A 25,499-nucleotide genomic window follows, 5' to 3' on the forward strand; every position below is an offset into this window, starting at 1 on the left:
CTCTACTTTTTTCGTTTATATGGATGTTCTGGTCGCTTTTTCCTCCGTGTTTCAGCATTTAGAGACTTGAGAGCGGACTAGTACTCAACGTTGAGAAACACAATTCCCTATAATCGCAGGTGAGATTTCTCCACCACATGATTACCCATGGAGGCATCCAAATAGCCCCAGTCAAAGTGCAATCGATCTCAAGCTGACCGTTTGCGAAAATAGTTAAGGTTCTTGGGCATGTTAAGCGACCGTCGTTCATTATCCAACGTCGTCCACCCTCAGCCGAATCGAGCCGAAGACAAAAGACTCTCTTTATTGTCCTCAGAGGCTATACAAGCATTACAGACCACAGAACAACATCTGGTGGAAGTGACAACTTTGTCATTTATTCAGCCATATTCGTCGATGCCTCATACATGAGGCATGGACATGGACAGACTGTAATATAAAAACGGAATCCTAGGAAAGGGCAAAATTCAATGATCTTCTTCGCGAGAAAGTGGAGCTCACTAGGTGACTCAGGACTCCCAGTTTCTTGGGAGGGGGGGACACTACGAGAGCGATTTTTACAAATAAAAATGCGAGAGCTGCTATACTATCATTTGAACAGTTCAAAGCACCTGACATAGATGGCATCTACCCTGCAATGCTAAACGAGGGTATTGAGCACTTAGAGCAATTTCTAAGAAATATTTTTCGAGGATACTGGCTCTGAGCTATGTGCCTGCCTCTTGGCAAAAGGTGAAGGTAGTCTTCATACCAAAGCCTGGGAAAGATGACTATTCAAATAGAAAGAACTTCAGGCAAATCAGCTTAACATCATTTTCGCTTAAATGTTGAAAGGTGAGTACGCCATGAACATTAAAGGAGCATTTGATTCTGCACTCTTCGAAAAGCTCTGTGATGCCGCCAGAGAGCTTGGTGTTGACGAGACTTTTGGTTGCTGAAGTGGGTGTTGATCGTTACCCGACAACAGGAGCGACGAAAGGCTGCCCTCAAGGTGTGTGGCCACTTCTGTGGAGTATGTTGTCGACTCAATACTATGCGAACTGCTACAATCGTCAACGTGTCAACGTGTAGTTCAATCTTATGCGGATGACGTGGCTACGCGGGTTGTTGGTCGAGCTCTCGGAACGGTGTGTAGAGATACACAAGGCGTCGTTGATTTGATTGACAGTTGGTGTCTCAGGCATGGATTTTCAGTAAATCTAAATAAAACTGTAATGGTATTATTTACAAAAATGAGGAAACTGAATGGTCTTTGCCTTCCTGTGTGTCTGGGTATCACCAGTGCCATGAGCATGACATCCAGCGCAGCTCTGAATGCATTACTCAAGTTGCAGCCCTTGAATTTGTTTATAAACTAATTCGATTATTGGATAAGTTATTGGGAGAACTTACTCCAGTTTTCATAATGCTTTCTGATTCTTTGATTCCCATACATCTGTTTGGTAGAAAATATGTGAAACAATGAGAAAACTAGTACGAACCAGAAGAATGCATGTCAGGATTTTTCTACATGGCTTAAAAACAGAACAGGGTTCTAAAGCAGTAGTCTGCCTCTCGAATAAAAACGAGAAGTGGGATTTTCCCTTGGAACAATGTACAACCGTCTTTCAGGCTGAAGTGTGTGCGATCCTACGGGCGGCAACCTAGATGACTGACGAACGGTTGAAAAGCAGATGCATCGCAATCTGTAGCGTAGCATTGATTACTTCAAAAATCGTTCAGGAATGAATCTATTGAACTCTACTTCAAGATTCAGTATGGTGGAGCTACTGTGGGAGTCATTGAACGGTAGAGAGAAAGGAAATCATGGATACTTTAGCAAAAGAGGGTTCAATTTCCCCCATTACCGGGTCGGAACCAGCAATTGGGATGCCAGTAGCATTGGTTAATGCTTCTATCAAAACTGGGAACAAACTTTTCATAATGACAGGTGGCTGTGCCTTAACGCTGCGAAACCACCAAATTTTTCCAGTCAGAACCAAACAAACATACAGCAAAGATTATCCGTTCGAAAAGCAAGACGATTTGCAGGAGTATTGTGGGCATTCTGACTGGCCATAATTCACTAGCTGGACATATGTTCAGAAAAGGAATTCTCCTAGGTGATACGTGTCCATCCTGTAATGAGGAAGCGGAATCCACGAAACATTTTCTATTTCCCACCTATGGGCGCATCAGATATCAGATTTTTGTTGCTGATGTGCTACAACTGCAGCAGGTAGCATCACATCCACTAATGGAAATCTTGAGATACATAAACAAATCCGGGAGTGCTCAGAGGTTTTGCCTCTTCCTCGCCTCAAACACATACGCGAACGTTCGCAGAGTGACGTGATGCAGCTTGAGAGCTGTGAAGCTGTGTTCTGCAATTTCCAGTGACTGCAACAGGCATTTTTTATATTCTGCATCAGAAAATTCGATCATCATAATTTTTTTTTCTTCAAAAAGTGCTTTTCTAGAAGCTCCTGGGGATCTTGTTGCTTTTTTGGTATTCATAATAATTGCGCCTCCAACTTTTGCTTTACCTGTTGGCAGACGATTTCAACACCTACTGCCGTGCCTCACCCTGTGTCATATTGAGTTTCTTTTCTCGTCGCAAACTCCTCGTCTTCAAACCGCAGTTCAGTGCTTGCAAGATCGCACAGAACACCAAAAGCCGCTATAATAACCTGAGATGAACCTTCGAGAAGAATTCACTGCAACTCCGGTGGAGTTGATATACGGAGATCTGGGACTGACAACCTGACACTCCCTAGTGAACCTGTACTTCACATGTTCGAGCCTTAATACCACTGGATTGACAAAAGTGTCCAGGTCAGATATCTTGAATTGTGGACCTGTGTCCTAATTAGGATGGACGCCTTCCGATAGCCGCTGCAGCTACTTTATGGGAGCTCTATCGGCGCCCATCCCATTCTAATCTCGACGTCGGAGGCACGCTCAAAATCGTAGCTGGGAAAAGGAGCGAACAACACGCCAATTTTGGCTTGAGGCGCTAAGCTAAGGGAGGATCTGATTTCCCGCTGAAACCCCTTTGAGGTGCGTGACAAACGCCATAACTTTAAAAAACAATTTTTTGACGACCACTAACAATTTTTTTTCAAAGTCCTCCTTTAGTGACAGTTCAGAGTGAAAAAAGGAGAGAAGCCAAAGGCCGACCTCCGTACTCTATTTTTAGGTGTTGATATAAAAACAAAGCCATTACATGTATATCAATGAAATTATTTGGGTTGATCTTTCGTCTTCCATTATAGGGCTAAGAATGGGAAGAAGTTCATAATGTCGCAGTCCTCGAGCACTTCGGAGTCAAGCTCAAATGTCTCCTCATCCACAACGACCCTTATTTGGAGAACGCCGATTCTCGCATTTACCTTGTTGTACTCAAATATAGATGCAAGACGTAGACCTCCCTCAGAAAGTGCTATCCATCCAATATTGGACGACCTGTTGTTAATCTTAGACAAGCTGCGGAAGCTACAATGGCCTGGATACGTACAATTGATGATGGAGGGTGAATCTCCAGATGCACTACGGAAAAGGAGCGTTCAGTGTTAAGAGGACTCGACCGATGCAATTATCAAACCACTGTAAAAGTGTTCAAACTAGGGAATGCAGATAAAATACATGTAAGCCGTCCAGCAAAATATAAACATCTAGCGTAATTTCAAAATATTTGAACAAAGTTGTTACTCCTTTTTAGGTGAACTAAAAGCTTAAATATCCTTTCAAAAACATGCAAGATGGTCATTGTTTGATGGTCTATATCTAAATCTGTGCTTCGTCTATGACCCTAAAATCGGTGCTAATGGAATTACATATGACTACGCTGAACAAGCAAATATGTACGTAGAGCTGGAAGCAGCATGCCACACTACTTTCTCACAACAAGACAAAGAGATTTGATGAATTTCGCGGAAACTTTAAAATAAACTTGTGCAGCGCGTCTGCAACATTCCTAGGAAAACTCCTGACATAAATCAAAGCAGCCGCGTAACAACGATCCAACACTAGAATATGCACTTTTTTCGCGGGGAAATTACTCTCTACCGCGGAGTAAGCAATGCATTAAATAAAATTGAAAAACTTTCTTCATTTCACCAGCTAGAAAATTAAATTCTAAGTGCTAAGTAGATTTACCCGAAAGACCGGTTTAAATCCCTCCAACTCAGTATCCGTGAAGGTTTCCCACGGTGCGGTTTCTAGACGATGTTCTAACTCTTGTTGTTGGGACTGTGATTGATGCTTGTTTAAACGTTGCTAAGATACAAAAATAAGAGTAGTAGGTTTGGTGAAAACAACAAAGATTGAACAAGGAAGTCAGCGTTAAATATACTTTCCATCAAATTGATGTGGCCAATTAAAATATGGTTACTATGCATGGAGATGACTCAAACTAAATTGAAACAAAATATTATCCTGCACCGAGGATATGCTGGTGTTTAGTAAGAAATTAATAAAGGAAGCGAAAATAATTATAATTTTGTTGGTGAGTTTTACCTGTTGTTAAGGGAGGTATGTCGTTTTAAAAAAAATGGAAGTTTTCATGTAAATATGGATGTGTTTCTTCGAGTTTTCCGCTGAAAATGAGTAAAATGTAAGTAACGTCTCCTTCCCGACTCCCTTACAGAGTTAAATCCCATCAACCACAAATTTCAATCTATTTTCAGTCCCCCCTTTAATACTGCAATTTCCTAAACTAGTCCACGTTTCTATGAATTCCACCCCCTACCCGGAAAACCCTTTTTCCTCCAACCTTAAATTACTAAATTCACCCCACTTAGAAATTACCAAAGCAATTTTTCCTGTAATTCTCACGGGAAATTGCTTGTCAACATCATACCTCCTTCGCAATTCTTCTTTACGGTTCTCTATTCTATTCTGACGACGATGACAAGGATACAAACAAAAATCTGGACCACCACGAACAATAATCACACCCTCTGCCATTGAAAATATTCGTGCAAACCAATCAAGGCAAAACGGTACTGTTTGATGTTTGAGACATTTTATTGCCTCAATACGGCAAAGATTGATGTATATTTTTAGCAGGATGTCCTCCACGTATACACCCTCCAGGGAGGGACGAAAGAAGCCTGCAATGTTCCGGCGAAATCAAAACATAATTTCAAGTAAGGGATCCTGTTTACCAATATAATTTGATCCGATTTTACGGCGGTACTTTATCGTTATCCGCCAACTTACGTGGGTTGTTCTTCCCTTGACGGAGCTGGATAAACTTGAAATTGGCTTCTACAAAATTTCAACAAAGAACTTTTGTACACAGCAGACTTTCCAAGAGATGCTGCTGGTACCGTTGCCATCGCCACATTTGTGCCCTTCTCAATGGCCGTGTCAGTGTTGAAATGCTTCATCACGACGGGAATCTCTAATCCTAATCCTAATGGATATAAAGACGGCGAAGAAGCCTCTTCCTCACCGTCATAACTGCAGACATAGTCTTCTAGGTATCACCCCATCTACATAGGCAATGACGCAAATTCGCCTGTTACTAGTGAAGTGGCTGGTTAGATTCTCTTTCCAACTTTCATCTATTCGTCCTTGGGCCTGACATCAATCTTGTTCGCCTAATAAACCCACCCCGCGAAGTTAAGTAAATATTTTGATTAGAATTAAACGTTACTCAGTAAATAAATAGTCGAGATACAATTCAGCTAGTGCAGAACTGGTACCTAGGAAACTCGAATGGACCCGATTATTACAAGGAGCCGGAGCATCCTGGGGAGGTAATAAATTATCATAGATAACTCTTGAGGGAACACACTCGAACACAATGCGAACATTGTCTATTGATGTGCTCGCAATTTTCTCAGGAAAACTGGAAACTTGAAAAACTTAAACAGTTCCTCTTGTATCGAGTGTTAAAGGAGGTGCTCCTGTTTTCCTGCTTTCTCATTCAGGATGCAATGCTCCAACATGCGATCAGAGTTACTTAAAATGAACTACAAACTTCCAATTAGTGATTTAATGCAATACACCTGCCCTGAAGCGGAATTTTTGCTCAGCTGAGTTTAAGGTGAAATAAGGGAGCGCGCATTAAATATAGTTCAAGGAAGTTAAACATTGTTAAGACACGGTAATTGATACAAAGGAAGTTTCCGCTCCTGTTAAGTAATTATGAAAGTTTTGACTTGAACCTGAAACAGCAGTGAATTATTCGCCTTAATTGTATGAGGGGGCGAGAATTTTAGATGTTTTTGTTGGAAAGGTCCTTGTATTTTTGGGTAATGAACTCTGGAAGTGTAAGCTAAGGAAATATGCTCTATAGAGGAAGGACAAATATCGGAATGAAGATCTTCAGGATATGCAAATTTCTGATGCAAATGTATGTTTTGAAGTGGGAGCCAATTTGATAAAGTGTATACTTAGTTGTCGTATCTGAAGTCTAGGATTCATACATACAAATAGCAGTTCCGAGTCGGACTATACACCGTAAGGAAGTTGGAAGTTAAGACTAGGGGTAGTACTTTGCCCATGACGGTACTGTCAATAAAAGAGGGAGGGTGAAGGCTCTTGTTTCTAATCTAGTGCCCATGTGCCCTCTGGAAATCCGAGATCTTGACTGCCTTACAAAAAAGATCGATGTGGAGGATGCCATAAAGTGTGAATATCCAGAGGTATATCCTGGGCAGGTATCACTGTCAATAATTAGGCCAACAACTGGAAGTGGTGGAAGTCGCCAAGCAACACGCGAGGAAACTCCTTAACAGCGGCAAAATTAAGACTGGATGGGTAGTATCCAGGGTAGGAGCACAGATAAGCGTTACAGATGCCTATGGACACACGTCTCTAACTTGCCAGGGATCCGACAGGATGGCAGCATGAGGTAGATGTAGTCAAGGAGGTCACCAAGCGAAGACTTGCAGCGAAAAAGAGAACTGCATTCTCTGCAAGGATCGTGAAGCGTCTGTTGGAACCGTTGCACTTCCTGCCAGGTTCGGAGCAATGTTTAATCTTCAGGTTGAAACTGGAAAGGGTTAAGACACAGCTAGCATGATCCGCATTCTACAAACTAACATCCACGGGAGTGCAACCGCTCAGTTGGAAGTAAAGTTCATCGCGCAAGTGAAGGCTGATCTAGTGGCAATCAGCGAGCAATATCGCAACAATGACATGGTTCCCTAGCATCTCGACTTATCGGATACGAACAACGGTTTCGGGACAGGATTCGACTTCGGGATTTTCCCTAAAGTCGAGAGAATGGATTTGTGTGGATTCGGGATTTAGGGATAACGTTTTTCAGCATTTACCCCAATGAGACGGTGTTGGACTTTCGACTGTTGGTAGAACCTTTGAATCGAGCACATCTCACCCAGACTCTAGAAGGAACGGACCCTGGAAATAGCGGTAAGACCCGCACTCGCAGTTTTAAACACTGGATCTATGCCATAGTCCCGACATCCAGGCTGCAAAAGAAGCATCTCTGACGTAACTTTTGCGTCGGAATGTCTGGCACCGTCGATGGACGAATTGCGAATTCTGGAAGACTTCTCGGTAGTGATCTCCACTACATTGCGTTCGAAGTGACTGACACCGTCTGTCAGCGTGCATCAACCCGGCGCTGCTCTTGCGCGTAAAACGTCAAGAGATTCGTCGAAGCTCATCTGATAGGCAGAGTTGCGCTGGAAGGCGCTTGGATGGGTTGTAGCATTGCGGCTGACACTGTTGTAAATTCAGTGACTAACTTGATAACGACAACCTGTGGAGCTCTATGCCTTGGAAGCGCCCCAGTGAACTACGGAACGAGCGTCATAAGCTTCGCCATTTAGCACAACGTTTACACACCCGCGAGGAGGCATGCCCCTCAAAAGCAAAGTACGGATCAGGAAAAGGGACATTCCGCAGGGCGATAAATAAAAGCAAATCTCGCGGCTGGCAGAGCCTAGTCAACACAGTAAATGGGGATCCGTGAGGACTTGGTTGTAAACTTGTCATCCGAAAAATCGGGACTCTGCGGAAACCCGGCATACTTAATAGTAGCGACCAGATGGAACGCATTGACCGGGCCTTGCTCCCCAGATATCCTGTACAAGTTGACATTAAGAACGCAGAAGGCGTCGAAGCCTGCTCCCTTTTCCCCAAAAAAGAGCTCGAAGAAGCAGTTTTTACTATAAAAAATCAAAAGGCACCAGGTATTGATGGTATTCCGGTGGAAGTTTATAAACTGGTATTTTGCCAACGGCCAGACACTGTTCAGCGCGTTCGATGCATTTTCCCTTGTCGGTAGATGCGGTGAATGTGGTTGCGAAACTCGCGCTGATCAGAAAAGGAAAAGAAGACCCTGAGCTGCTGTCTGCATATCGACATCTGCGTATGCTTGAAACGGCGGAGAAAGAAGCTCATCACGAATAGACCCGCTAAGGCGATCCGTGCTGCAGGAGATATATTCCCAAAGCATTTCGAGTTCAGGGCAAGGAGATCCATGGTGGATACTTTTATGGATGCCGTGGATACGGTTCATTGTAGCGAGGTGCACAGTCGGCGAACTCGACGGATAGCGCTCTTCAATCTTTCACAATTTCGAAAAATAGACAGATATGCTAGGCAAATAAGAGAATGTATTCCCTTTGCCGAACTATCTCGTGTACATATGGTATGAATATCTGAGAGCGGCTGGATGGATCAAGTGGTTGGAACATTAGGTTGTCGTAGCGGAAGGTCGCGCAATTTCACTGGTGGCAGAGAGATTTGTTATCGTAACTGGATCTAGGATACCAGTCCACTCAGCTGTGAATGAGTACCTGAGTCAAATCAGGGTATTAATCTCGTACGAACGCATGCTAAGCACATTGCCTTCTATAGGGTACTGTAGTGAACCATTATGGTCTTAAATGAAGCGCTCTAACACGCTTCATAGCGCAGATTCAATTGGATTGTTGCGACAAAGATTATTACTATTGTTATTTGAGCGATCGCTCCGTGCTAGGTCAGAAGTGAATGGAGATTAGGTCAAGAGTGGCACAGGAATTCAACTTAGGACGGGACCTCATAAGGGTTTCCAACACTTCCCATACCAGAAGAGTTGCGTTTGGTCTGTTATGGACGACGTTACGGCGCTTTTTAAGCAGGCGTAGAGCAACTTGGCGTATTGGCGTGACGGGAAAGCCAGTGGATAACTGCTCATAATTTCAGCCTTGCGCTACAAAAACCTAAAGTAGGCATCTTGACTGAAAAGAGCGTTCCATATCGATCGGCGAGTTGACTATAGGATTGAAACCAACGGTTAAATACCTTAGTTTAATTAGTGTTTTCTGTCCCCTCCTTGGTGGAATATAGGGCATTCACAGCCAGATTGTACTTCAGTTTCACTAGCATTACACTTAACGCTGTGCAAGTGATAAGTTCAGAATATCGAGACAAATACAAGATGAACACCGCCTGGGATTCGAATCCAAAGCAGTCAGATTGAGAGGCTTACGCTTTACCCCCTCAACTATCACACCGTCAATAGTAATTTAATGATCAACTCGAAGATGAGCTTTTTCGAGCAAATCAAATCAGCAGGGGAGAAAAGTGCAGCTTGAATTTCGGACTTGCCTCGGGTAATGGCGAATATTGGGTGCCCGATATCTAGCAGGAGATGCCTTCTTATGAGAGCAACGTAGTCCGTTTTGCTCTACCGAAGTGTATTACAAACGCCTTGCCCAAGTGCAGAGAAAGAGAGAATAGTACGTGGAGTCTGCCAATCGCACTGTCTCAAAAGCGTGATGGTGATCGCGGGAGTGGTCCTCGTTGCCCTTCTTGCTAAGGAGCGTAAAGCTGTCTACAGCTGGAAAGGCAGAGACTTAAGAGAGGTGGTTGCCCGTAAAGAACGGCAACGCACACAAACCGAGTAGTGACTCTTTTGGCAAAATGAGTGAAGTGGCAGAGCGCGGCTCATTGGCAATTTAGCAGAATTAAAAACATAGTTAGATTGACCATTTCCTTCCCCAACTTTCAAATGTTCAAAGTGTCAAGTTAGCTGAGTGGTTAGACTACAAGGTTATCGTACGGAAGGTCGCGGTTCAAATCTCATTGGTGGCAGTGGAATTGGTATTGCGATTTGACGTCGGGTACCAGTCGACTCAGCTGTGAATGAGTACCTGAGTCAAATCAGGATAATAATCTCGGGCGAGCGCAACACTGACAACGTTGCTTCCTATAGGGTCCTGTAATCCTGTAGTGTACCGTTACGGTCTTGAATGAAGTGCTCTAACGCCCTGATCCAATTGGATTGTTGCGCCAACAATTATTATTATTAACTTCCAAATGGACATGGAAATTTTCAATTTCACCTGGGAAGACACGACCTGCCGATTGTGTGCTCTTCAATGTAGCGGTCGACAACGTTGAACACACCTTTTCCTCTTTCGAGTGGTGGGATGGATTTCGTCGTCAACTTTATGCAGACACAGGGGTGCTCTCTACAAACAATATTGAGAGATACATGAGCATGAAGTATCGAAGGTCGATAAACAACATGTCATTCTTGTCATTAACACATCAAAAGTTTTCGATATCCTGTATACGCTGGTGTCGGTTTTGGGAAGCCGCATCGGCGGAACATCCTTCTCGCCATTACGCTGTTTTCACTTCGTGGTTTGCATTCTTATAACTTTGTCAATTGCCCGGCATTTTATCGACGAGAAGCGGACGTTGTCTTCTCGAGGACCTTAATTTGGAAGTCGTAATTCCAAAGCCATTGGAATAAATTGCTTACCAACAAAGAAAATAGAGGAAGAAGAGGCGAACACAAAGGTGGGTTCAAAATAGTATAAACTGCATTAGGCATGCATAAGAAAGGCGCTCGAAATTGAAATGGAATAAACCTATGGAAGAACGGCAATTAGTTTTCGCGGTAAAATTTATCCGCATTCCGAGGCAAGGACTTCGAAGGACGAGATAGCTGCCAAATGGAGGAAGGAAGACGGAAGGAAGAGGTCACCTTAAGAGAAAGTATCCATGCTGCAGTCGAGGAGCAGTTTGGGCTCAACTGTTTGAAGAAAACCGGGGAATTAACATGGGGTACCCAAACAACGCTTCATCTGCTTACTAAAACTAAGGTAGATTGGTTTATATATAGGCACAGACAACAAATATTTTTAAAAAGGTTGGTCTGGATCCCTTGAATTCAAACGCACTTCATCAAGTACTATATTAAAAATTCATGGCCGACGTTACACAATACCCTGGATTTTCAACCTGGCGTATATACCATAGGTGTCCCTCTTGCCAAAGATCAAGACAAACGGCGTTTCTTCCCAGCAGGGAATCAAAATCCCAGTGAAAGCAGCAAATCGTGATTTTGGAGTCTTCTTCCACTCAAGATTTAACACCAGCTTATTTCATTTCTTCTTCTTCTTTTTCATCGGGATTCGGTAATGCCATATTTGGCGGAACAGGCGTGCCAGTAAATAATCCAGTTTCCTTAGAAAAATGATTTTTTTATTATAAGTATTCCGAAAAAGGGAACTATATACATATATTAAGGAAGGATGAATAAAAGGGGTGCATTCATAGCAGAAGGCAAGAAGGAGATAAGGAGAGGAATAAGAAACTTCATTCTTTTTTGAAACACTAAGCTACAGAGGTTGCAATAAAAGAGAAGTAGGAGAGGAACATTTGGGGTAAATTAACAGGAAAATATTTGAGATAGATTAAGAATGCATGGATACATGCCAATTTTGGTCAGATTGCAAGGTGAATAAGATTAAAGTTCTTGGTTCCAGAAAAAAGTGTTGTTTGAACTTCAAATGGAGTTGTAACATATTTTTTGTTTGCAACCAATAAGGCACTGGGTTCCTAGGAAAGATGTTGGTGTAATGACTGACCATTTGGACCCAGAGAATTCACATACTTTAATAAATGATATTCTTAAGGAAATTCTTTACTGATGATGAACAATTTCCTAGGAGATAAAAAGGCAATGAAGCTTAGTCAGACCCCCTCTCTAGCCATGGGTTTTCCTAGTTGAACGAGCAACATTAAAACTTCGATGATGCTCACTGAGCCAGAGAAGCCCCAATTCGAAAGGAACATAATTAAATTATGCAGAAGTCACGGCAAATACGTGATAAAAACCGTTGTAGACCGTTTGCAAAACAGAAAGTAAATAGTTTTATCTTATCAGGACATCAGACAACCATATAAGAGTTTCAGCGAATGATAGAGTAATGCGTCCGCACTTCCACGAGCCAACCCGGCACCAACGCCTCCAAGCATGCGACCCTCGAGACCAACGTAAGTCCCATGGCGCAGCACGGAATGGCGAAACTCATAGCAGGTAATAACGCCAACTCTAACAGACCGAAAGCCATAGAAAAAAGAAAGGGAGAAGCCACGGAGGACCCAGAAAGAGTGATGTGTGCTTTTACCACATCAAATTCAGAGTCCTCTTCGAGCATGACCAGCGTCCCAGCATCGACAACAAACAATTTTTGGATGAGGCATGCAAGTTTTAATGATGGTAGAAGGGAAAACCACATGAGGAGAATGCTTGCAAAAAACCCAAGTGCGAACCCAAGAAGAGGGAATCTCGTTTAGGTCAGGGTTGAACCCAGGAGTCAGTGGGCCTGATATGCAAGAAAGCGCCATGGAGGACGAGGAGGGTGATTCTCCGGCAGTGAAGAAGAGTTCTAAATACTAACGAAGCCAATGGCCAGCACTAAGATAGCCCAGGTAAACAACACCCATGCAAGAACTGCATCTGCAGTGATTGCCAGGGAAATCTCCAACTAGTGCTGGCTCACGAAATTTGGGTGTACCTGGGGAATATTTGTTATCTACAAAGACTTTGGGACCCTTCCTGCACCTGTTCATCCACAAAGCGCCGGTGACAACAGAAGCAAACTTGATCTCTACAAAGTCGTCATCGACGCATATGAGGCCAACTGTCGGGCTAAGACCGTCAAACATCAAGGGAAGCTCCGGGGTGGAACAGGAACCTAGCAAGAATGATAACAGAGAACTCTTCAAACAGGCAGAACAAACCTAAGACTGCCCGAGGTGCAATAAAGCACTGACTGCTTATAGCAATGCAATGAAGGAAAAAAAAAAGAGCTTCAGGGAATTTTGGGAAGGCATAGAACTAACCACAGAAGCAACCAGGCTATAGAAAGCTATAGGATTTTTGGACAAGTTGGTCACCGCTGCAAATAAAACTCACAAGATCCACGCATTGACCTTTCTAAATTGACAGCGATCAGAAAGTAGGACTAGACCACGGTCAAGATACGTTTCCCGAAAAGGGTGATCGAGTTGTAGGCCGTCAGGAACTTCGGGAAGTAGCTAGACATGCTTGTACCAACGCAGGTTCGACGAAAAGACCATAAAATGTACCAATCCTGCACCTTTTCCTCAAAAACTAGACTTGCCGGGAGCTCTGGCGATGGCAGCACCACGTTCCATCATAATTTACCATTCCGTGGGCCGGCGCCGCCAGCTGGTAGATATAGGCGCTGAAGTCTCGGTTATGTTCCCCTGTATCCCGGAATCATAATTTAACACCGCAATCATGGAAGCAAATTTTCCATCCGCACGTATGGCTGCAGGCAAGTGAACATGAATCTAGGGCTTTGATGAGTATTTTATTGGCGCTTGATTATCGCGGACATCAGCATTCTCATCAGAGTATTTGACAGACAGCTATTGATATTCGCCACTTCGTATAGTCCCTAAAGCTAATGGCAATTGGAAACTTTGTGGTGATTGCAGACGTCTAAATACCCAGACGATTTCAGACCGATATCCCATTCCACTCATCTACGATTTTGCGCAATCTATCGAAAACTACTGTGTTTTCTCAACCTGCGACCTAGTCAAGGCAAGGCGAAAACGGCAATATGTACATCTTTCGGACTCTCCGAGATCACTTTTGAACTGTATAATGAGACGTAAACCTGTCGGAAATTCATCTCCTCCGTTCAAAGTGTAACCGATCTCGAGCTTCCCGCCTTCGAAAACAGTTAAGGATTTGAGAAGCTTCTTGCGTATGTTAAACTTCTATGGTCGTTTCTTGTCCAGAACCGCCCATCGTAATCGATTCTTAACACCTAATTGTCTCGATCGAAGACCAAAGACTCGGTCCCCAGAGATTGTCCAGGCGTTTGAGACCACCACGAAATAGATCGTGGAAGCTTCACTTCTGGCATTCCCTCAGCAAGATGCAGCGCTAGTCGTATTCGTCGACACCTCAAACATTGCCGTAGGTTCTACCCTCCACCAAAAGGTAAACTAAATCTGGCAGCCGTCGAGTTTTTTCAAAGCAACTAAGCTAAGCAGGTGGTCAAAGGGTAATATCGGTCCCAGGGCGAAACGTGGACTGGAGCATAAAACCTGGGAAATGCCTGCTGAACCAATACAAAAAGCTCTCAGCTGACAACCCTACACGGAAAACAACTTGTTTCGAAGCCACAGCAGGAGCCTCGGGCTGGACGGATTGCACAACGACGAACCCGGCAACGACAATGGAATCATGATTTGCGCATTTTCTCATGGAATGTGCGTTCCCTGTACAGAGATGAAGATGATGAGCAGCTAGCCGATATCCTAAAGGGCTGATGTAACAGCGTTACAGGAGATGCGTTGGACAGGGACCGGTTTCCTGGAGAAGAGCCGCCACACCGTATATTATAGTGGCCATCCAGTAAACGATGTGCTCGGAGTAGGTTTCTTAATAATAATAATAATCGTTGGCGCAACAATCTACAGTGGATCAAGGCCTTGAAGTGTGTTAGAGCACTTCATTCAAGACCGTAACGGTACACCACAGTACACTGTGAGAGGCAACGTGGTCAGCATTGCGCTCGCCCGAGATTATTACCCTGATTTGACTCAGGTACTCAATCACAGCTGAGTCGACTGGTGTCCGACATCCAGTCACGATAACAAATTCCTCTGCCCCCAGCGAGATTTGAACCGCGACCTTCCGCTACGACAGCCCAGCGCTCTAACCACTTGAGCCATTCGGACACACCTCTTAGTCAGCCAAAAAATGAAACCTGCTGCACGCCCCTACAGAGGAGACTGCAGAGTCGGAGAAGGATACCTTCTACGAGGCAGTAGAACGAACCCTCGAAGCCTGTCCCAGATATGATATCAAAATCATACTTGGGGATTTTAACAGCCAAGTAGGGAAGGAGCCCGTATTCAGGCGATACTTTGGCTCCCATAGCTTACACGAAAAAACAAATGATAACGGACTGCGGATTATTCAATTAGCAGGGTCACACGAAATGGTTGTTGGAAGTACCTGGTTTGTGTGGAAAGCGGTCCACAAACATACGTGGGCCTCTCCAGACGGGGCCACTTTCAACCAAATTGACCACGTGTTGATTGAACGCCGCCAGCTCTCAGCCTTGATGAATGTCAGAACATATAGGGCGGCCAATATAGACTCGGATCACTATCTCGTTGGCATGGTGCTTCGACCTCGAACAACAACACCACCCAGATTCCCCTCTGACAGTCAGGTGTGAGTTAGCACTGAAGCCATCCACCACAGAGCCCTCCGCGACAGCTATAAGAGGGAAATGGATGCCGCAATAACCGCAGTCAACAGAGGACCTGGAGATGATGCGTCGACAAATGATCTTCACAAACACCTGAAGAACGTTATCATTGACACGGCCACAAACATATTTGGCCCCAGCCAGAAAAGGAGTCGGGACGGCTGGTTTGACGATGAATGTAAGCTAACAACGGAACGGAAGAATGCCGCATACCGAGTAATGTTGCATTCTCAAAGAACGCGGGCACGCGCAGAGACTTATCACGAACTCCGTCGAGCCAAGAAGTGACTTCACAGATGGAAAAAGGAAGCCTGGGAGAACCAACAGGTTTGTGAACTCGAAAAGTACAGACAGCAGCCGCGCCAGGCGCGCAAGTTTTACCAACAAGTCAGCAGGATGAAGCCTTATACACTTCGATGCTCATGCTGCCGAGACAAAGAGGGAAATCTGATTTCTGACAGAATGGGCATATTAGAGCGATGGGTTGAGTACTTTGATGAGCTACTGAACAACCAGAACATCAGCGAGTTGAAGGTCCCGCCAACTGAAGATGATGGACAAATACTGCCACCACCAAGTATAGGAAAAACAGTCCGCGCAATTCTTAAAAATCATAAGTCGCCAGAAGCCGATGGAATTTCAGCCGAATTGTTTAAATATGGAGGCGATCAGCTAAACCAAGTGGTTCATCAACTTGTGCTCAAGGTATGGGACAGCGTATCAATGCCTGACGATTGGCAACGAGGCATTATCTGTCTCATAAATAAAAAGGGAGATATCACATAGTGCAGCAATTTTAGAGGTATCACGTTGCTGAGTACCATCTATACGATATTCTCCGTTGTCTTGCTACTTCGGATAACCCCATACGCCCAGAACATAGTTGGCCCATATCAAAGAGGCTTCGCTCCAAGCAAATCAGTAACAGATCAGATTTTCTCTGTGCGGCAAGCGATGGAAAAATTGTTGGCATATGGACACCAGTTGCACCACCTATTCATCGACCAGGGTAGCCTGTACACCCAGGGTAAAACTGTACACGGCCATGAGAGAATTTGGCATCCCGAACTGATAAGACTGACTAGGCTGACCCTGACTAATGTGCCTCAAGAGCATTCGACATCAACAACGGTCTATGACAATGGGATGCCCTATCATGCGTCCTCTTTAACCTGGCCCTCGAGAAAGTGATCCGTGATGCTGAGGTAAATGCAAGAGGTACGATCCTCTTTAAGTCCACCCAACTACTGGCCTATACTGACGATATCGACATCATGGGAAGAACCACCCCATCCAGGTCGAGCAGGCAGCGATTGGCGCGAGATCTTGAGCTGCACATCAATGAAGGCAAGACCAATAAACAACATCAAAACCGCACTGGTCAAACGGAAAGTATAAACATAGGAGAATACAACTTTGAGACCATTGATAAAATCTCCTATCTAGGGTCGAAAATGACAATCGATAACAGCTACGAAGATGAAATCCGCGCATGGTTGTTGGCTGCCAACAGAGTCTATTTCAGCTTACAAAAACTGTTCCGCTCGAAACGTCTCACCATAGGGTCAAAGCTCTTAGTGTACAAGACTATGATCTTGCCAGTCCTCATGTATTCCTCGGAAACTTGGGTTCTTAGCAAGAAGAATTGCGAACTCTTGGCCGCGTTCGAGAGAAGAATCCTCTGAAGAGTTTTTGGCCCCCTGCATGAGGATGGACGATCCCATAGCCTACATAACGACGAAATCTATGAGCGATACCATGACCGTCAGGTTGTGAATAAAATCCGGCTCAATAGGCTCAATGGGTCACTTAATCCGTATGGATGAGGATGATCCAGCCCGGAAAGTCTATAAGGGCAATATCTATGGTAAGAAAAGAAGACGAGGCAGACCCTGCCTGACATGGACGGATGGCGTAGGTCAGGACGTCAGACAGCTTTTAGGAATATCGAATTGGTGGACATCGGCGAAAAACCAGGATACCTGGAGTTCCTTATTAAGACAGGCCTAGATCGGATACCGGTTGTTGCGCGTTGATGATGATGATATTACCTTGATTTACCAGCCTTTTCACGCAACCCATCTCGATTTAGCTGGCCCTTTACGGGGCGCGCATTGTTTCAGGTGTTGCCTCGCACTCATCGATAGACTCACGTGGTGGCCTGAGGCGAAATCCCTGAAAAACGTTTCTTGACAATCTTGTGCCGAGAAAGGATTTCACACATTGGGGTGCCGCCAGTTATAATCAGTTTGAGTCCTCCTTTTTCGGCTTGAAACGCCGTCGGACAACAGCATACCAATCACAGCCCAATGGGATGCTTGAAAGATGGCAGGGGACGCTGAAAACGGCTGTAAGGCCAAAAGATGACCTCGCTTAGCCGCAGGTCCTGCCACTATTTCTATCACTATCACTAAAGAACTGTTTCGATATTTGAATGTCTTATTTACAGTGCACGTTTATAAATGATCGTATTAGAGTTAGCCACACAAAGGACCCTTGATGTTTGCTGATTCTCCTAAGACAACTGACGCACTTCTCTCTAAAAATGCCAGCGTTTCCGTGGCAAATAATCGAAATATGATCTGAATTGCCTATGATCCATAACCAGGCACAACTTTGATGTATTTATATGAAGAAGAAACTGAACAACGTTAGATATCCTTCCTTGTTTTCACCTATATCTAAAGTTGAAGTCACCAGCTCTTAAACAAGGATCAATTTCAACAAAAAAATCATCCCTTCTACCTCAACACGGTTGAACAATCACCCTCAAAAGTTAAATAAATATTTTCTCACATCAGTAAAAGTGCCCTAAAGGGGTGTAATTTTCCACACATACGTTGTAAATTTAGATATCGAATTATGCCTAACGCTCCTGAGATAATCGACAAAGTGAGAAATTGACGACCAAAGTAGAAATTCTTTCAGCGCGTGGGCTATTAGTACCTACCAATGTGTGATAACAAAACCAGTGTGTTTAGTGAGAATTCTGTGAATTTGTGAGTTGAGAGTTTTTTTTAAAAAGGATAATTGAAGAAGCGTAACGGAATGCATGCAAAAATTAACGAGGCATCATATTAAGGTGTTACTGAGAAACGATATGTACTTATATAAAATGAGGTGATCAAAGAGGATATAATATTTCATGTTTATGAAAGTAGATTAAGTTTTGTAATCAAAAGGATTCGTGAGAAGTAGATGCAATAATGAGACTTACCTGGAACAGCGGATGATCGATTTGAGCCGTTGCCGGGATCTGAACTTTGTAGAACTTCTGGTCGAATTCAGGATTCTGATCGTTAACGTCCTCCACAGTAACTACAACACGCGTCGTCGAGGACAATTGTGGTATTCCATTATCAGCTACTGTGATCTATTCGGGAAACATAAAACAAACGCAAGGACTCGTTAGAATCTAAATTGAAAATTAAAGCAGCAGGAAATTGGCGAGACTAAGCAAAATGTAAGCGAAAACGAAGTCACCGATGGAGTAAAAGATTCTTTGCATAAAAGGACTATAAAGTCAGCACAATGAACCCTCTTCCTTGCTGACTTTTCTGCTTACGTAAACATGCAAACCATATTCTCCCGAAGCTACTTCTTTCCTCTGATTTCGTCTAATCTTTTAGTCAGTCGGCACTTCGTTACACACCATATTATGTACACAAATGTACTCCCTACGTCTGTGCGGGCTACACAGCAAACCCACCCCCGGGCGATACAATCAACATATACATGTCGTCCTCATACCGACCGAATGCCACAAAGGTTCGGATAATGCCCAAATTTATTTCAATTTACCTCCAATATGTGTTCCGATTGATTTTCACGGTCCAATTTCCTTGCCGTTGTTGTTATAACACCTGCCAATGAAAAACAAGATAAAAAGATCCTATCGTCATGTAAATCACTTTAATTAATCGAATGGGTAAAGATAATGCAAAAGGACCATTGTTGAAGCGTGACGCTAAGGTCAGTTCCAAGCGGGAAGGAGTAGAAAGGAATGATCATGGCTATTGGGCACAAGGACTAACTTCTCGTTGGTATTTAGTGTGTTGCCATTATTCCCATGTCCTTCCGGTGCCTTTGTAGTCTCATTCTCTCCACTACAAATAATAAATATATAGTATCTGTAGGACGAGGCTGGAGGAACAGTAACCATTTGCCGCAGAAGTAAGCTCTTCCGCAAAGAGAGAGTCAAAGTCAAGTCAGAGCAAATCATATAATTAATTACCAAAGCAAATTCATGCGGTGGAGCGAAAGGCGCTTGGGGCTCAGGAAGCTGCCATGGACCAACATATTCGGTCCCTGTGTATCTCGGTACATCTCTGTGTACACAGTCAATTCGAATTCGCACAGTTCACATGCCTAGAAACGAGTCCTGCTATTGATATTGACTGGTTCGTTGGTTGGCTGTTCAGTGGTCCTAATGAAATTTTCGACAGGGCGTGTGATACGGGCCTGGGCTTTTGATAAAGGTCATTGGGTCACAGGGAGGATATATGCCCGTGGCCGGGATGAGGAATTGTCTCGAAGCATGACAATAACGAGTTGTTAGGTGTAGAAAATTAGGAAGATGTAGTATATGTATGTGATTTATGGTGTTCGGATGAAATCAGATTATGGTGGCTTCCATTAATTCGAAAATTTATCAGTTGAGATTCTGACTGCTGGCATGGAAGTCATTTATGATTTGTGATGTCGTATGTCTACTTATATGCCGGGATAAATGAAAGAAGGAATTGGATTATTTGTACATAATTTACTTTCCGGAATTTCAGGACAGTAGAGTGTAGGGAATCAACAATCATGTATGTGAGGAGGCATATTATGGTAGGGATGGGGCAAGGAAACAGCTCTATTACCCCCGATTGGATTATTAGGTTTGCGTGGCAACTAAATTGAAGACAAACTATAGCGACATTGTGTCAGAATAATGCTGCACGTGCTCGCATATTAAGAAGGAGGGTTTAGATCATCCAGGAGGGGCCAATTAGAGACATGCCGCTCCCGGTTCCTAGACGGTGCTCCAACGTACACAATCAATTTCAAGGAAAATATCTTTCGATTTCTATTCGGGAAGAACATTATAGTCAGTTTTTGGGTTCTGGTTACCATTTTGAACTTGATTATACCTACGAGGAGACGCAACACGTGATGCAACATCATATAAAGCTCTGGTAATAGTTCTTAGTTTCTCCGGAGTGCCCCTTTGTGGAGATCACTTCAGAGTGTGATCCACATAGGAAACAAGCTTACTTTTTGTCAATCAAGCCTTCCCTGAAGTGTTCCAGGATCATTTCAAATATTAACTTGGTAACAGCAAGGGGCATTTAAATACCATTCCTATTGTTGCACTCAAGATAGATGCCCTTTTTGAAGCTAGCCAGGGTCTGTGACAAAAGGTCTTGGAATATTGTTTTGCAATTGGCAACACTGGTTGGGGAGGCGGAGCTTTGGGCGGAAAAGTTGATGGCGATCAAAGTTTTAAACCGAGACTGATGCGCAGTCTCCCACATTTGCGGTCCACGAACCCCTCACTCCTCAAACAAAATAATTTCGCTTCGGCCTAGTTTAGGCCTGAATAAAAAGGATGATTATACCTAATGGAACGATTACCATCGGTAACCACTTTCGGTAACGCTATTCCCAAGGCAGAGGCCAAGGAGGCGTCTGATGAGTTGCCTCTGCCCTGGACGAAACCGTCACTCACTTTGTTGAAAATTTGGGTGTTTAGCTAAAAAAAGAGAGGTCCGTAGGCCATAAAGACCAAAGAGGACTCCCTCAATCCTCAAAGAAATTTGTGGATCAAATTTTGGAGCAGCGTTGGGCAAAAGAATATTTTATGAAACTGGGTAAAAACGGATCGGAGACGCTTGAAATACTTCAGAAAGCCTACGGTGATGGGACAATGAAAGGGAACTAAAATTTCATGTAGCGCAAGGGAGGTCGGAAGACCTTCAACGACGACGACAGATCGGGATATCCAGCGGCATCATATACACATCGGCATCAGTGCAAGAAGTTCGTCAAGTTTTGGACTATAATCCCGCGATTAAATCTTCGGATTATTGAAGAGAAGTGAAAAGTACGTGGATACCTAAAATAATCGTTCATCACATTTTACCAGATAACCTTCAAATGAGAAAAGTCAGCGCCAAAATCGTACCGAAAGCCCTGACGAGTGAAATCAGGGACCAGCGTTTATTGGAGTGGTATTTCAACGACTCTACAAAACGGATCCTAAATTTTCGGGCAGAGTGACATCAGGGGCCCGAATCAAAGCATCAGAGCAAATCGCGAATAAAGAGGATATTCACGGTTTTCCTTGAATAAAAACGTGTGATCCACGGTGAATTTGTGTCGCAAGGACAAACAATATTTAAAGAGTTTTACTCTGAAATACTCAAACAGTTGCGCAAAAGGAAACGACCCGTCCGAAAAGAAACTTGTAACAAGTGGATGTTGCCCCATTGCTCGGCTCCAGTAGACTTTGTTTTTTGTTCCCAAGGAAGAAAAATGAAGAAGGATGGAGGCGGTTAAACTAGTCAGACGACAAACAAAGTTGCGTTCCGTGAAGCAGTTAAGGAGCTTCTGGGAAAGAAAGCTTTGGTTTCCAGCCTGGAACCCACGTGTTCTCTAGAAAAGAACGAGATAGAAGAGACCTTTAAACGCGAATGTCCGCAAGTAACCAATGTCCGGATTGGTATCACCTCAGCGAACTACCGAGGCCAAAAACTCGCTACGATGGAAATTGACGAGCAATACCCAAGAAAGCTTCTAAACAGCGGGAAAATCAGAATTGTTTCGGTAGTGTGTATGATACGAATCCGGGCCGCCCCAATGTTTGGATGTTTGAATTACGGGCACACGTCTGCAACCTGTGAGAGACCTGACAGAAGGCCGTAAATGCGATCAGTCAGGCCATAAAACGAACACCTGCAATAAAAAGGAAAGCTGCATCCTATGCGGGGACTATGGGGCGTCTGATGAGAACATTACGCACACTGCGGGCTTGGGGTAGTGTCCAGTCTTTAGAGCAGGGCTAGAAAGAGCTAGGACGCGGAACAATATGCTTTGTAGTGCAACCACTAGCGAGTTGCTAGCGCAGTTCGTTGCCGATCAGTGAGGTTTAGTACTCATCAGTGAGTAGTCCCGAAACAAGGACCCAGTTTGCTTTGTCTGGATTCGGTGTTCAGGGATAACGTTTTCCTTGTCTATCTTACGCCGAGTGAAACGATGCCGATGGGCGGATCCTGGTCGGGGATGACTTCAATGCCAGGACACTTGAGTGGGGCATGCCTCACTCAGATTCCGAAGGGAAACGAATTCTCGAAATGGCGACGAGGACTGCTAGTTCTAAACATCGGATCCACCCCAACGTTCCGGCGTCCAGGCTGCGAGGGAACCATTCCCGACGAAACTTTCGCATCGAAGCCACTGGTGTCGAGTTCTTGAAGACTTCTCGGTAAGCGAGCATCAATACATTGCCTTCGAAGTGGTGTACAGAAACTGTGCCACCCCGGCGCTATTTCTGTGCATGGGACGTCGCGAAAATGAACACCGGGAGGTTTGCTGAAACTCTTGGAACAGGTTGGGCCGCGCTGGAGGGTACTCCAAATGAACCTGATAACGACGGCCTGTGAAACTTCCATGCCCAGGAGGGCATCGAGATTTGACAAACCTTCTATATATTGATGGACGGTGGAAATTGCAGAGCTCGGGAAGGAGTGTCACAATCTCCACCGCTTAACACAACGTCTAAGCGACTGGAAAGAGGTACATACCACAATGACGGATTACAAATCAGCCAAAAGGAGACTCCGCAGCGCAATGAACAAGACAAAGCTCGCTGTTAGCAGGATCTGGTCGACGAGGTGAATCAGTTACAAACTAATAACCCGCAAAGTTGGGGCTCTGCGGAAATCCTGTTCACTTAAAGCCGAGCAGTTGAGAGGAACAGGCAGTCCTCTTTATGAAAAGTAAGAAGGCGCCAGAACCTGATGGTATTCCAGCAGAGGTATAAAAGCTTGTATTCCAACACCAGTCAGACCTACTCCTGGGCGCATTCAACGATTAACTGAAAGAGGGCATTTCCCTGCTCGTTTGAAGGTGGCGAGGCTTGCGCTGATCAGCAAAGGGAAAGGCGACCCCGAATTGCCGTCATCATACCGACCACTTTGTATGCTTTATACTGGTGGAAAAGTGTACGAAAAGCTCATCGGAAATAGACTTGCTGAAACGATACACGCTGCCGGAGATTTATGTGCACGGCAGTTCGGCTTTAGAGCAAGGAGGTCTACAGTTGATGCTGTCATACAAGTCGACGAGTGGTGGCACATAGCCGCCGAACTCGATGAATGGTGATCCTCATGACGACACCAGAAACGCCTTTAATTCCGTAAGATGGAAAGACATTCTGGGCACACTAGACAATACTTTCCACGTGCCAAACCATCTCTTATGGATATTGAGGGACTATTTCTATTTTAACAACTAGATCAAGATGAACGACGTAACAAGATGACATGAAGTCCAAGCCTTGGATCAGGCGGACTTGGTGCTTAGAGACGCGAACACTTTCAGTGTTAGTCATGTAAAGGAGAGCAGATACTGAACTGTTTTTAAAGCTAAGGATGCGAATGGCTCCGAAACATGCAATATAACAACCATATTTCAGGCGGGGATATATATTACTTTGTTGACAACAGAAACAAGGCCATTCCGGCGAGGTAAACACGGACAACTCGTACGGGTAGGGCTGAGAATCCTACTAGGGAAGCGATTGTTACGAACCTATAAGAAGAGCCTGTGATTGGGTTCACTTTACAACCGAACGGACCCGGCGACGATAAAGGACACATGATATGAGCATTTTCTGTAGCGCACGCTCACACACACCCTGTCAAAATATAAGGTATATATCACAGCGTTGCAGGAGATGCACTGGACAGAGATTGGTTTCTTGAAAAACGTCCACAGTAGCAAAACAAGTTGAAACAATTGGTTCGATGATAGTTCTAGGTTAGCATTAGATTCAAGAACTCAAATGACTCCATCCTTTTGCATGAATCTTTACGACCTTGTCATTCCGAATAGCCTAAAGCTAAAAATGGACTTTAATTGCATCATGGCTGGTATTTGTTCATTCCAACATGTGAAAATTGAATATTTTGCCAATTTACAGACGGTTGTAAACGACGGGAGGCTGACAGGTTTTCCCACATCCATAAGTGTGCACACAGGCAACTCATTTTTTCCGCTATCAGAGGATGTTCTGAGCCTGCATCTAAGAAATAATGAACCACAGAAGTTGGAGGGAGTGCTTATCTCAGACTTTTAGTGCTGTGGATGTGTGTGATGTGGAGGAAACTGCAGTCCACATTTCCGAATCCTTTCACGTCTTTTTGGACTATCCTTTCTAGTAAGTTGAGAAGCCAAAGGTTTTATGAAGGGATTTGTACCTTCGCTACCGTAAGCGTTATGCACAACTAAGGGCTTAGTTTTTGGTCATGATTACTGGCACCTAGGTTAGCAGCTTGACAAAATATTCTGCCCACCTTATTTCCATTTCGGCTAAGTCACTGACAACTAGTCCGTCCCTAAACTCCAAAGACCCGTTTGTAGTTTTCAGCCTTGTCTAATCTTATTTATTACTGCATATGCTATCCTCCCCAGATCACCGACGACTCTGAAGTCTGCTGATTTTTACATTTTTCAGCTTCCGTCGCTTTCGTCTGCATATTTTTTTCGTTGTATATTGTCACTCAGTGTTGGCCATTTCGTCAGTTACTCAATTTGAGTAAGGGCTACTTAAAAGCGATGAGGAAACTATAATTCAAAAGGTCCACTGACACTACCCTCTTCTTTTTTTCCTTCAGCCTTTGTCCCGTTCACAAGCGGGGTCGGCTCGTCGTGATCGGTTTCACCATTTGGCTCTATCGAATGCCTGATCTGGGTGCAATTCCGAGGCTTTTAAATCCCCATCCCGCG

At 44.1% G+C, this 25,499-nt stretch overlaps 1 protein-coding gene across 11 annotated transcripts in view; it reads right to left on the minus strand.

Moving 5' to 3' along the window:
- Positions 1 to 25,499, minus strand: part of LOC119649845 (fat-like cadherin-related tumor suppressor homolog) — a 396,664-nt gene that overhangs the window by 145,581 nt on the left and 225,584 nt on the right. For 9 of the 11 annotated variants that reach the window (XM_038052196.1, XM_038052199.1, XM_038052200.1 and 6 more), the window contains exons 7-9: positions 19,308 to 19,369; positions 18,724 to 18,879; positions 4,138 to 4,257 (exon numbers count right to left, since the gene is read on the minus strand). In XM_038052196.1, the coding sequence (XP_037908124.1) occupies positions 4,138 to 4,257; positions 18,724 to 18,879; positions 19,308 to 19,369 (338 nt within the window). The remainder of the gene's footprint in view (positions 1 to 4,137; positions 4,258 to 18,723; positions 18,880 to 19,307; positions 19,370 to 25,499) is intronic. The other 2 variants (XM_038052198.1, XM_038052197.1) reach the window with 1 other exon arrangement.

Source organism: Hermetia illucens, chromosome 2 (genome assembly GCF_905115235.1).
Source record: "Hermetia illucens chromosome 2, iHerIll2.2.curated.20191125, whole genome shotgun sequence".
NCBI lineage: Eukaryota > Metazoa > Arthropoda > Insecta > Diptera > Stratiomyidae > Hermetia > Hermetia illucens.